The sequence below is a fragment of the Cebus imitator genome, unplaced genomic scaffold (assembly GCF_001604975.1).
Source record: "Cebus imitator isolate Cc_AM_T3 unplaced genomic scaffold, Cebus_imitator-1.0 Scaffold248, whole genome shotgun sequence".
Classification (NCBI taxonomy): domain Eukaryota; kingdom Metazoa; phylum Chordata; class Mammalia; order Primates; family Cebidae; genus Cebus; species Cebus imitator.
This window is the reverse complement of record NW_016107563.1, coordinates 466,469-481,192: the sequence shown is the minus strand read 5'-3', so window position 1 is coordinate 481,192 and position 14,724 is coordinate 466,469. Positions and strand designations below refer to the sequence as shown.

At 37.3% G+C, this 14,724-nt stretch overlaps 1 protein-coding gene across 1 annotated transcript in view; it reads right to left on the bottom strand.

Moving 5' to 3' along the window:
• PKHD1 (PKHD1 ciliary IPT domain containing fibrocystin/polyductin) overlaps positions 1-14,724 on the bottom strand; it is a 364,705-nt gene that overhangs the window by 2,046 nt on the left and 347,935 nt on the right. Inside the window, exons 55-58 of the mRNA XM_037727929.1 lie at positions 8,882-9,036; positions 7,293-7,445; positions 1,867-2,745; positions 804-972 (exon numbers count right to left, since the gene is read on the bottom strand). Of these exons, the coding sequence (XP_037583857.1) occupies positions 804-972; positions 1,867-2,745; positions 7,293-7,445; positions 8,882-9,036 (1,356 nt within the window). The remainder of the gene's footprint in view (positions 1-803; positions 973-1,866; positions 2,746-7,292; positions 7,446-8,881; positions 9,037-14,724) is intronic.

Sequence of the window (14,724 nt, the reverse complement as noted above, 5' to 3'; positions counted from 1 at the left end):
TGTAGATAGACTGGATAGGGGAAATGTGGCACATATACACCATGGAATATTATGCAGCCATCAAAAACGATGAGTTTAGGGTGGTTTCTTTAGTTTTTTTTTTCTTTTTCTTTCAACTAAAGGAGTTTGCCCAGTGTTGTAGGAAAGAAGAAGTAACTCATTATTCCTGCTTTTAACTTTCTACTCTCTTTCATGGCCAAAAAAAAAAAAAACTATCTAGTTTTCACATATTTGAATAAATCTCTTAGATCATATGTCAGAAAACAATCTTTACACCCTGAATCCCAAAATCTGCTAGACCTCATCATTCAGTTCAGAAATTCCCGTCAGCAGACATAATCTTCTTCTGTCTACTAGTCCCTGCACAAGACTCCCAAGGCCTCCTTCTGAAGACCACTGACACTTTACTCCAAGGAAGTGTGAAGAATTAGGGTCAATTTATAAAGACCGAGTTTGAAAACATCCCAAAGAATTCTTTCTAATTAAGACAAAACAATAAAATTGCACTTTATTACTTCTGCCCCTTTCATTACCTAAAGAAAGTCACATGGCTGAGTCCATATTTAAAGGGGAGGGAAATAGCCTCTGCCTCTTTAGTGAAAGATATTTTAAAAATCACATATCACAACGCATGACTATAGGACGAGTAAAGAATTGGAGTCATTAAGTTAATGTACCTTGCCATTCTAAGGCTCATTTTTATTTCTTTGATGATTTTATTCTTTTTAAAAACATGTTTAGGGATTTGAAGAACTGCTAAGTACTTCATAAATATGGCTTATTATAAATACTAAAAATTATACCTGGGTTGTAATGGAGAAAAGTAGAACTTGTTTTTATCTTTCATCTTTAGCATCGTGGTCCTCTCTGCTGTTATTGGGTGCATGATTCCAGTGTTTTCTGCATTTGGTAGAATGCAGACATCCAGGTCATCGTTATAGCAACTCTTCACAAAACTAGAAAAGGTAACATCTGAAATTTTAAAAATATATATCATAACATTATATAATGTAAACCACCAGCCATAAACATTGAATATGCAACTAAACATCTTTATAATAATGTATATCCCAAGTTAGTTTAAGCTATCCAGGATAGTTTTAGGAGTTTACATAAATCTTGATATAAAATATCTGTAGTTCTTCAATACATGGGCATTGTATGCAACAGAGAATATTTCAATACGTTAAAGCCTTAAGAGCAAGAAGGCTTTTCATTTGAGGCTTAATCAAAATCCATTCATTTTATAGAAAGACAAACCAACTGTCCGATGGACTAAGTGACGGGAGAGATCACAATGGTACAAAAGATCTAACAGAAGATGAAGTCTGCAAATTGTCTCATAACTTTTATTTTAACCCTAGCTGCTCAACTAACTACTAAGCAACTTTGGATGAGACACAACTTCTGCATTTCAATTTCCTCACTTCTATAATAGGAAAAATAACACCTACCCAAGACAATTCTTATATAATCAAGTTAAATAATTGCTGTGTTGGCCAGGTGTGGCAGTTAATGCCTATAATCCCAACACTTTGGGAGGCTGAGATGGGAGGACTGCTAAGGCCAGGAGTTTGAGACCAGCCTTGTCAAGATAGTAAGATCCCATCGCATTATATTCAAATTTTAAATTTTTTTATTTAAAAACATAGTTGATGTGAAAGCTCTTCAATGTGTATACAGCGGTTACTTTTGTAAGAAATTATAAACTACCATTGTGGCTATCAATACGCAGCAGGCTGTCAGTTGGACAGCAAGCACTAGACTACAATGTACCTTTTTGTTGATAAAATTTCAGAATGCTATTAAAAATTCTATGCATGGATGGATGAAATGGCATTGCCCAGATAAAATAAAACATCCTACCCTGAAGCTTCATGATTCCTGAAATTGAATGGTCATTCCTCACTTTGTGCCATGGCTCCTGAGGCCACTGATTTGGCTCTGAGGTGAATACAGGCCACAGAATACCAATTCGACCTCCTCTTGGATTGGAAGGAGCTCTATCTGATGATGTCAAGTTAGCAGAGTGAGGCTTCGCTTTGTCCTGAAGGCAGTCAAAAGAAGAGCTGGTGGCGACAATGACTGAGTTCCTAAGCACAATCTGCACATTTTTAATGGAGTTTTGTGGAGCAGAAAATACATACACTACTGCCAAAAGACCAATAGTATTGTCTACCAGGGTGATGTTCTCTATCTCTACACTGTTCTCTACATGTAACATGGCACCATAGTCAAAGTTCTTGAAAGCCAAGAAGCCAGAGATTCTGGTACAGTTGTTGAGTCCACTTTCCTTATAGAGATGAAGGCCATGAAGACTTGAGTGGGCCACGTTGTCAGACCAAAGCACCTCACAAGAGGAGCATTTGTAGCCTCGGATGTGAAAGCCAAGTCTCTCTGATCCTGCCACAACGTTGCCATGGAGGTTGATGTCCTTTACCTGGTTCACTTTGATTCCTGCCACCCAAATGTTGGACCACGCTGGCTGTGTCATCAGAACCACAAGGTTATTAGCGAGAGAATAGGCCTCACCCTCTAAATCAATGCCATGGCCAGCTGTGCCAAACACAATATTGTCATTTAAACGTACTCCATGACTAGCAACTGCATGAATGCCCCCGCCACAGCTCTGGTGCAGAGTAGATGAGATGATCCAGGATCCTGTTGACACATTACTGAATTCGACAGATGAGTACAGTGATGACCCAAAGTTCTGAATTTCCACATTAAGAAGTTGAAGGACACCTACAAACAAAATGCATGTCATCAGGTAGTTTCTTCTTCCCCAGAAAAAGCTGAAGAATAGCCCATTTCAGGCCCATTTCATTAAGATATGAAGATTCTTAATGAAAATATAACTTTATTCTCAACACCAACATTATATTTCACACCGTAGATTCTCAACCAAAAATGTAGGAATCATTACAAGTAACACATTAATGCCTGAATTTCAAGTGCAGTCCAAAGAATCTGTTAATAGGACGGGGAAAGATGAGAGGTGAAATAGGAAAGAGACAAATTTTGGAGATGGACATGGCTAGGTTTAAAGATTCTATGCATTTGTCTCGGGGCCAAGTCAAAGAATTAGGTAAGAATAAAGAGATTCTGGATTTCTGGCCCTTCATCTCAATGTCAAAACTCCTTCTCAGCATCTCATTAACAGCACGTAAAAAGGCTAGTCATCTCCACAAACACATTGCACAAACGAATATTAAGCGTTTCTGAAGAAGAAAAGGACTGTACAATTTCCTTCTGCCCAATTGATGTCCAGAAACGTGATATTCAATACATGCTTCTGATTAAGACATGGTAGAAGCAATAACATGCTTTTAAAATCACTTTAAAGATCCTGTAAAATCTTTTCCATATTTTTGTCCTGGCTACATTTTATTCACTTTCGTTTCATTTTATAATAAGATTTTCTATATCTTTATGTCAGAAGAAAATAGTGAATTATTTACTCTCATTTGTAATTTTATTTGTACTATATTAAAAAGAAAATGCAAAAAAAAAAAAAAAAAAACACCATAAAATACAGCCAGTAGGTTGATTTAAAAACACAATGAGTCAGCGTATATACTCTTGGTAAAATTAATAATAACATGATTACAGGTGAATTAATATGAAATAATAATGAGGTGAATTAAAAACTTTAACTCTCATATAATACTCATTATTTGTAGTCACTGTTCTAATTCATATTTATTCATTTATTTATGCATACTCTTAATTTTCAAAAAAATCCTACGAGGTAGGTACAATTATTATACCTATTTTACACATAAAGAAACTGAGGCAGAGAAGAGATAACTAACAAGCTAGGACTTAAGCTTAAGCATTTGGATAGAAGCTGCACTGTTAATCTCATGCAGGCATCCTAGAAAGACAGGAAGGCTTGGTGGTATGAAATCAGCAATTCTATATTATGATTCAGGTAACTGGGCTATAGTGATGAGCCAATAATTAGTTGTGTGTCCTTTACTATGTAGGTCACAAATTTGGCTCCTTTTATTTCATTTTTTAAGGCACTAATGAAAGTAAACTATAAAGTTATTGATCTCATTAAAAATGAAGGGAGCAATGCATTTGAAGTTTCAATTTCAGCGTTTCAATAATAGTATTTAAGGTTCAAAGACAGGACAGCCTAAGTCCCATTTCTCTGTTACCTTTTCAGAGATGAGAAACTAGAACCTTTGCAAATCAGCTGCCATGAAGAAGCAAGTCCTTGTGAGAAGGACAGGCTACTGGAAAGACCCTATACGTCTCCTTGTGGTCAGACAACAAGATTCCAACATATCTCAATGGATACTATTGAGGAGGCATTGGTAAATGGTGTGTACATATCCACAGAACAATAAAACACCCAGAAGCTATTTGTTGGGCAATATCCCTCACCAACAGCACATAGCTGAAAGGGCTGCCAAACCTGCTCCATAGAACTTTGGCACAAAGAACATCAAATGCAAGCATAAGTCAAAAACAAGCATAGCTTATTTTTAGCATTTGAGGTGATTTTAGAATCTCTGTCAAGACAACTTGTCAGTATTATTGTTATGTCCAAGGTTTTTTATAAAGGATATTTCAAGGGAGATAGATAAAGAGATGCGTAGGGCATGGCATGAGGGAAGGGCATGCAGCTCCCATGCCCTCCCCATGCCCACTACCTTAGTCTAGGAAGCTTCACACATTCAACTATCCAGAAGCTTTCAAGATTATTTTAATTATTGGGTTTTTTAATGTCTTATACTTGCATGGATTTGATTCATAGTTTTAAACTCTACAAGGTCTTTTTACTTGTGTGCACATTAACCAATGACTGAAAATTAATCAACAGTAAAGACTTAAAATGTCTTCGGCATTTGAATACAGAATTAAGCAAAATTTTTTGAGACAAAGTCTCACTCTGTCACCAGGCTGGAGCTCAGTGGCGCAATCTCAGCTCACTGCAACCTCCATCTCCAGTGTACAAGTGAGCCTCCCACTTCAGCCTCCTAAGAACTGGGACTACAGGTGTATGCCACCGTGCTTGGCTAATTTTTATATTATTAGTAGAGATAGGGTTTCACCATGTTGGCCAAGCTGGTTTTGAACTCCTAACCTCAAGTGATCTGCTCACTTCAGCCTGCCAAAGTGCTGGGATTATAGGTGTGGTGGTCAGCTTGAATAAAGCAATTAGTTTGTTCAAAACTATTTTTCTATTTTTTCTTTAGAAAATCACTACTGAAAAAATATTCTAGCAAGTTAAGTACAACTTGTTGGGTACCCTTCAGGAAGAGAAGAGTGATAGAGCCCTCCGACATAAAAGTAGAACTTGTAAGTCTTGACCTGCTTTTCTGCTCTATAACAAATCAATACTCACATCTGGCATCCCTGACATACACCTGCAGATCCCATCTTATGCATGCTCTGGACTATATTACAGAAAAATACAAGGGTTTTTAATGCAGTATATAAACCTAAATTGAATTATGGAACAGAAATAAGAAAAAACTGGTAAAATTTGAAGAATGTCTTGAGTTTAGTTCATAGTAATATATCAAAGTTAATGGTATTATCTTCATTTTGACAAATATACTAGTATTACTAAATCTGCTATTGATGGAAGAAAACTGAATGAAAGGTATACAGGATCTCTCTATACTATCTTTGCAGCTTTTCTATAAATCTAAAATTATTATAAAATTAAAAGTTTAGTTAACAAGAGCCAGGCTTGACTCTACAACTTACTAGTTGAATGACTTTCCTTGCTCTTCATTTATATTTTTCATTCATATGTATTAAGCACCTGACATACAGTAGTTACCATACTAGAAAACAGATGAAAGGCCTATTCCTAACCTCAAGGTGTTTATAAGCTAATGAAGGAGCTACATAAATAAATAGGCAAATGTATATAGACTCTATTTCCTGTAATAGGAATATAAAATTCTTTCATGAGGATTTTAGGATTAAATAAGATAAAATTTTCACTGTGTGAAAACCAGCACCGTTTCTGGTCCATAGAAGCACAAAATAGAGTTTCTGTTTCCCTTCCCCAGGGGAATGATTTAAGGATCAGCCTTGTCAGAGATTTAGGATCAGGTCAGTCTTGCCACTGGTTCTGCTCTGGCTTGGTGCTCAGCTGTAAGAACTGGCCTTCTGTTTTGTTCCCGTGGCCATGCTGCAGCTTGGCCCGTAGTTTCAGTTAACTGGGGCCTTATCTTGCTCTCTCCTTCCTGATTCCCCGTCTTCATCAACCTTAGAATGGTCTCTTCTTACAAAAGCGAAACCCAGCCTTTATCTCCATCATCTGTAACAGGGTTCTCAACATCAACACTATTGACATTTCTGGCAGATACTCCTTTCCTGTGGGTGGCTGTCCTGCATATGCCAGATGTTTGGCACTACCCATAGATGCCAGAGCTCCCTCAAGTTGTGACAAGTAAAAATGTCTCCACATATTCCCAAATGTCACCTGGGTAGGGAGCAGAAATCACCACTGACAAGAACCTGTGGAGCTAGAGCTTATGGAGACAGAGCTTGTTCTGTTAATTAGAAATCTTAAATGTTTTATGTAAGGTCCAAACACTGCCCTTTACAAAACTGGTGAAATAATTGTGTCAACAAAGAGTGTCCCATACCAAATACGTTTGGACGTGGTTAGATCCTTTATTCTCAGCCTTCCCCGGGCCTTTATATATTCATGTACACCCTGATTTTCTAAGTTGGAGCTACAGTGACAGCCAAACTATTTGATCAGGAAAGAACTTTGGAACAATGTTTAAGGAACACAAGTTTAAGAAATGAGGTCCTAATCAAATGATTTTGCAGCTTTCCAAAAGGGCTAAAACTTGAAAGAAACAAGGAAGATTGAACTGATCCTTAAAGCAGTCTAAAATATGGAAATCATTTTTATTTAAATTTATGCTATTAATTTATAGCATGAACTAATGCCTGCCATCAGATATAGCATGCTACTGGGAAAGAGTAATAGAAATTCAGGAAAGAGATAAAATTGAAGTGGTCATTAAATCATCTATAATTTCAAAGCAGAGGAAATTTCACATCTGCTGAAGATGTTTTCTTTGCGGTAAAATGTGCATATGTGCTGATCGCTAGTATATTATTTTAACATCACACTGATAATTAAGCACAGATTAGGACTTAAAATTCATGGCTTCTCCAAGCACAAAGGAACTATCTCATTTGAACATTTTGTTTTATAAATGAAAATTCTCACAGTTGGGATTTCTGGGTGTCCCAGATGAATAGGATGCAACTGGTAATGCCTAGTTGCTTAAAATTTCATTTACCTGAAAATTCTTCTCGGCTGGACTTCCTGAAGGACCCCACAAGTAGTCTCCCCCTACATGATACGTCAGGCTGAATTTGTATATTTCGGGTCAACAGCCCAACTTCAGCAGCCAAATGAATGTGTCGGCCATCCTCCATGACATGGACACTTCCTGGGGCAATAGGAGTTGAGGGAAAAAAAAAAAAAAAACTTTAAAAACCTATTTCAAAAATCACTAGCTGGGGACCCAGCAAACCTGAGAAATGAAAACATGCTTTCCCCTCGGAAGTTCTACCAACATTAAGGTCTGCTTTTCCTTGGGCATTCTCCACAAAGGTCAGCTGAGAAATAAAATAACCCATTCACTTTTCTCTCTTTGGGATCAGAGTGAGAGTGTTTGAGCAAGAATTCATTTCTGCTTAATAACTGTGGGTTCTGGGACAGGTCACTGGTTCAGAGAAGTCAGGGCAGACCTGTCCAATTAGTGGGGTCCCCAACCTCCTTCCTTAAATAGGTCAGCGTGAAACTCCAGTGTTGGGTTGTACATTGTCCATGGACCTCTTTCATGAGAGTGAGGAGTCCCAGATCAACTGAGGCAGTGACAGAGCAAAAGCAGCTATGTATAAGAGTAAAAGGAAAGTGAGAAGCAGCGCCAGGCAGCAGCAGCAGCAGCATCTTCTCATGGTGGATCTTTCACTCATCACCGCTTGAACAGCTTCTATAGCAGTGGGAACTAAGCATCTTGCTAGTTTGTTTCACTGTCTACCATTTGCATTTCACCTCTTCTCTCACTGAAATCACTGATGAAGATTTCTTTTTTCTTTTTCACTTATTAAAAAAGAAAGCCTGGGAACTATGATTTAGACATAACTTTAGACATTCCTGGTGAAAGCGTGAATTTGCCTCTCATGTATCAGGGACAAAAAGACATTCTCCATCCCCTTTATTTCCACAATTTATTACTGATTAGCTATATCTCCTGGGTTAGATTTATTAGACTCAATCAGGAAGATTATTGTGATTTATTATTTATGTGCAGTACATTTTAACTGTGTATTGTGTATAAAAATATTCGGTACCTTTTTTTCTTTAAAAAAAGGTCTGGGCTTTTTTCTTTCATTTTTGCAGTAATAGTAATAGTAGTAGTTAGTACATAAATGTACCTCATGTCAGGAAGAACACACTTCTAAGTATGGAATATGAAATCATTATTTACAGTAACTATTATATTCTAAGGGATTGTAATTCAATGTGCCAGGAAATAAACTGGAAACTCAGTGCCCATGAGTTTTATTCTGGCTTTAGTCAGAAAACTGCCCAGTGACATTGAACAAGATTTTTAATCCTCTGCTCTTAGATTTGCCATTAAAAATAAAAAGCAAAATGAGTCCATGTGTATGAGTGTATAACATCCAAGCATTCTTTTAAAATAAAGCAATAAAATTAATGAAGGAATAGAGATAAGGCCATCAAGCATGAGTCTAGGGCAGCTGGAAGGCATTATTTTTCCCCTCTGAATGGAAGTCAGATCCAAGGTCCTCAGCCAGGTTGCCAAACATGGTCTTCCTGGCTCATTCACTTCCGTTAACAAGCAAACCAAAGGCTTACCAATGTGTCGGTGCTTGAGCCGTTCATGGATCCTCACATAGTGGCCTTTGACTTCTTTCACAGTGAGGACCTCTGTTTCATGAGGCTCATAAGAAGATGAGCTAAGGACGATTTTGTCATGGGGGCGCCAATCCACTGCATCCTCTAGTATGAGTCTGTAACAGCATAAAAATGGCATTGGAAATACTAATAGGGCAGCACAAATCATATATTAACTCCAGAGCAAAAAAGGAAATCCACTGTGACCAACATAAGCCACCAGAGAAACTGAAATAGAAATAAGACATGACAGTGGAAAAAGGCTTTTGCAAACAGTTTAATGCTAATGGAGTCCCTTTTCTGGCTTACAAGTGTATATGTTACAGGGACAGCAAAGATATTCCATGATCCCTGAAATACAAGGCAAAGGAATAAAAAACAATAAAAGTTCCAGAGGTTGGTATACGTGTCTACATGTGGTAGACACGTAGAACTACGTGTGGTAGACACGTAGAGCTACGTGTGGTAGACATGTAGAACTACATGTAGACTACATTTTCTATAATAGCAACCTTCCTTTTGGATTAGGGAACAGATTAAATAATTAATAATAAAGCATTTCAGAAGAGATATTTTCTCTAATTTTCTGAAGAAATATAATGCTATTTTTCGACAACTCTGGACATTTTGGACAACTTTTCTTTATGCATTACAGCCCCCACCTTCATGGTGAGACAGATATAAGCATAAATTGTAGAGGTGTCACCCTGTAGTTGTAGTTAGTAGCTGTGACCTTGAGAAGTCACTTCACTCCTCAGCTTCCTATCCTCATCTGAAAAGTGCTATATTTGTACCTTCTCCCTTCTTTTTTATCACATTATGAAACAATGAGAGTTTTGTTCATTTTTGGTGTTCTTAAAAAAACACATTTAATGCAGTTTCTGTTCAGTCTTTCACTGCCGCCTAGCTTTTCCTAGTGAATATGACTGCTTTATTCTCTTCATAGTCATTACCAACTTCAACACCATAAATTTAATCACCTGCCTCATTAGCTAATGTCCAAAGTGTAGCAAGCTTTAATAAAGAGTCTCCTTTACCAGAAAATGTTCTTGAGACAACAGTGTCACTGTGCATGGCATTTGATATTGTAATCTCTGTTGACTGAGCAAATCTTATGCATCATATTCTAAACTAGATGCTAGAGACATAAAGATAAATAAAACATATATCATTTGTATTGAAATATGTAACTTAAATTTTGCCTAGCACATATCTTTAAAGAGTCTACTATATGGGTGAAAGATTAACAGATATTTAATATGTAGTATTAAGCCCCCAAGAAGAAATATACATTAAATGTGATTATTTATAAGAAAATGTATGAGTCTAATAAACCAAAGATTAGAATTAATTCAAATCTATGTACCTAAGGTTGGAGAGAGAAAGAGTCATAGAGAAGAAAAAAGACTATTATCAGTTAATGCAACTTTTAATGAAGGAATTTAGTCTTAACTCTGTTCCTGATTTGGTATGACTTCCTAGAAAACTCTCAGTTATAGACTATTTAAGCAACACCAGCTTTGAAAGGCAGAGAAACTAAGTCCCAAATAGATTAAATAACAAAATGTAAGACTAGATAAATAAATGGAGCCAGAGATTGAATTAGGACAAAGGAAGACTACCTATTAAGTCCAGGGTTTTTTCCACTAAATTATCTCACTTTGCCTGTCTCATTTTTAGTTCTTCAGATGCTAAATTGTATTAGAAAAAGAATACTACATTTCATAATCTATGAAATAAGAAGTCTATGATCCATACAATGGAATACTGTATAGTCATTTTTAAAGTAGCTTGTGGAAGAGCACTGAATTACAAGAAATTTTGTTCATGATGTCTTAATTTCAGAAGACCCCATCATCTCAGCCCAAAATCTCTGTAAACTGATAAGCAAATTCAACAAACTATCAGGATACAAAATCAATGTGCAGAAATCACAAGCATTCCTATACACCAATAACAGACTTAAAGAGAACCAAATTGAGAACAAACTACCATTCACAATTGCTACAAAGAGAATAAAATATCTAGGCATACAACTAACAAAGGATGTAAAGGATCTCTTCGAGGAGAACTACAAATGACTGCTCAAGGAAATAAGAGAAGACACAAACAGATGGAAAAATGCTCCATGTTCATGGTTAGGAAAAATCAATATTGTGAAAATGACCATACTGCCCAAAGTAATTTATACATTCCATGCTATCCCCATCAAGCTACCTATGACCCTCCTCACAGAACTAGAAAAAAACACCTTAAACTTCATATGGAACCAAAAGAGAGCCTGCATAGCCAAGTCAATTCTAAGCAAAAAGAACAAAGCTGGAGGTATCACACTACCTGATTTCAAACTATGCTACAAGGCTACAGGAGTCAAAACAGCATGGCACTGGTACCAAAACAGAGATATAGACCAATGGAACAGAACAGAGGCTACCTGACTTCAAACTATACTATAAGGCTACAGTAATCAAAACAGCATGGTACTGGTACCAAAACAGAGATATAGACCAATGGAACAGAACAGAGGCCTTTGGGCAACACCACACATCTACAACCATCTGATCTTTGACAAACCTGATGAAACAAGCAATGGGGAAAGGATTCTCTGTTTCATAAATGGTGCTGGGAAAACTGGCTAGCCATGTGCAGAAAGCAGAAACTGGACCCCTTCCTGACACCTTATGCTAAAATTAACTCCAGATGTATTAAAGACTTAAACATAAGATCTAACACCACAAAAACCCTAGAAGAAAACCTAGGCAAAACCATTCAGGACATAGGCATAGGCAAGGACTTCATTACTAAAACACTAAAAGCATTGGCAACAAAAACCAAAATAGATAAATGAGACCTAACTAAACTCCAGAGCTTCTTCATAGCAAAAAAAACAATCATTAGAGCAAACTGGCAACCAAAAGAATGGGAAAAAATTTTTGCAATCTACCCATCTTCTATAAAGAATTAAAACAGATTTACAACAACAACAACAAAAAAAAACAAACAAACCCATTCAAAAATGGGCAAAATATGTGAACAGACACTTTTTAAAAGAAGACATATATGAGACCAACAAACATATGAAAAAAATGCTCATCGCCACTGGTCATTAGAGAAGTGCAAATCAAAACCAGATTGAGATACCATCTCATGCCAGTCAGAATATTGATCATTTAAAAATCTGGAGACAACAGATGCTGGAGAGGATATGGAGAAATGGGAACACTTTTACACTGTTGGTGGGAGTGTAAACTAGTTTCACCATTGCGGAAGACAGTGTGGCAATTCCTCAAGGACCTAGAAATAGAAATTCCATTTGACCCAGCAATCCCATTACTGGGTATATATCCAAAGGATTATAAATCATTCGATTATAAAGACACATACACACATATGTTCATTGTGGCACTGTTTACAATAGCATAGACAGGGAACCAACCCAAATGCCCACTGATGATAGACTGGATAAGGAAAATGTGGCACATATACACCATGGAATACTATGCAGCCATCAAAAACGACAAGTTCATGCCCTTTGTGGGGACATGGATGAATCTGGAAGCCATCATTCTCAGCAAACTGACAAAAGAACAGAAAATCGAACATCACATGTTCTCACTCATAGGCGGGTATTGAACAATGAGAACTCATGGACACAGAGAGGGGAGCATGACACACTGGGATCTGTATGGGGGAATACAGGTGGGACAGTTGTGGGGGAGGGAGGTTGGGGAGAGTTAACAAGGGGAGAAATGCCAGAATATAGGTGATGGGGGGATGGAGGCAGCAAACCACATTGCCTTGTATGTACCTATGCAATAATCCTGCATGTTCTGCACCTGTACCTCAGAACCTAAAGTGCACACATATGTATATACATATATATATATGTAAAAATTTGATAAAATTAAAAATATATATGCACAGAAAATGGGAAGGCTGCATGTTAAAATGTTAGCCTATCTATGGATGGTGGTATTATTAGTGATTTTCACTTAAATCTAAATTTTCTAACTTATCAGGTAGTATACTGCCGTTAGGAAATAAAAGTCAATCTGCTGTATAATTGAAATTAATCCTTTACTTCGTAGTCAGTATTACTCAGCAGTCTCCAACCTTTCTGGCACCAGGGACCAGTTTTGTGAAAGACATGGATGGATTCAGGATGAAACTGTTCCACCTCAGATCATCAGGCAATAGATTCTCATAAGAAGCATGTAACCTAGATCCCTTGCATGCACAGTTCACAATAGGGTTTGCATTCCTATGAAAATCTAATGACCCCTGATCAGACAGGAGGTGGAGCTCAGGCAGTAATGTTCCTTGCCCATTGCTCACCTCCCGCTGTGCAGCCTGGTTCCTGATAGGCTATGGACCTGTATCGGTCTGTGGCTCTGGGGGTTGGGGACCCCTGATCTACATAATTTTTATTATTTATATTGTTGAATAAAGCTCTTCAAATAATAGGTCACTATAATATTCTGAAAAGTTCCATGTGATTGTGAGATTAAAACTTATACACAGGAGATTTTTTAGGGCACTATTCTGTGTCATATTATGGAGTATATATATATGAATACTCATTTCTCAGAATCCATAAAACTCTTAACACTGAGTGAATCCTAATGCAAATTTTAAAAACCATAAAGCTTCATTTGCTAACTCCCTTATATAAGCCATCTGCTCCAGCCAGATGAATCAGTTCACTCTCCCCTACTCTGCTCTTCAGGTCTCTAATTCTTAAAAATGGACATGTCACTATGCCTTCAAGAAATCCTTCCACTGAATGTCTAAAGCCTCCCCACTTTCTGTACCACCAAAAGTGGGTATGTCAATTTGACATAACAAATGCTGTTTATTGCCTTGTGACTGATTTTGTACACTTGCCTTCTGTGACCATTCAACTTTTACATTGTTCATTGTTATTTAATAAAAATAAGACTATATAAGACCAGGTACAGTGGCTCTTGCCTTATAATTCCAGTACTTTGGGAGACCAAGGCAGGAAGATCATTTGACCCCAGGAGTTTGAGACCAGCCTGGACAACACAGAGTGATCCCATCTCTATAAAAGTGGAAAAAAAAAAAAAAGCCTGGTGTGATGGCACACACCTGTGGTGCCAGCTACTTGAGAAGCAGAGGTGGGAGGATGGTTTAAGCCCCTGAGTTTGAAATTGGGAGTGAGCTATGATCATGCCACTGCACACCAGCAGCCTGGGCAACAAAGTGAGATCTTGTCTCAAAAAAAAAAAAAAACAGCTAACCAGCTACCTAAACTCCATAGCACCTAACAATGTTCTAGGAATTATTAAAATTCTTAGTTCAAACTTTATATTAAAAACATGAATAAACTTAATCTGACCATTTATATTATGGCTTCCCAGACTTTATGAGTTCATTAAAATGTATCTTTCCTCTATACTCCTGAAGGCTTTGGGGTTTTATACATCATGAGAACCATACACAGCTGTCAAAGGAGAATTGCCCCTTCCACTCCTATGTTCATATAGCAACAGTACTTCAGAGGAAATCGGGGTCCCAGTATCAATAGCCTAGTGGTTCTGCTAGTCAAATGTCAGTTTTCCTTAAATTCCAACAGCCACTATTCCTAGTTCCAGTCTTCAACCATTATGGTTACCCTTCAATCATATGAAGAAATCTTAGCTTAATGACTGGCTCAAAGTCCCAGCTGTATTCTATGCCTCTGATTAATATGACTCCTAAAGCTACAGGGAAGAGGGGAGACTTGTTTTTTGTTCTGAAAAAAACATACCTCAGACAATAAATAAACAAAAAATTCAAAGACT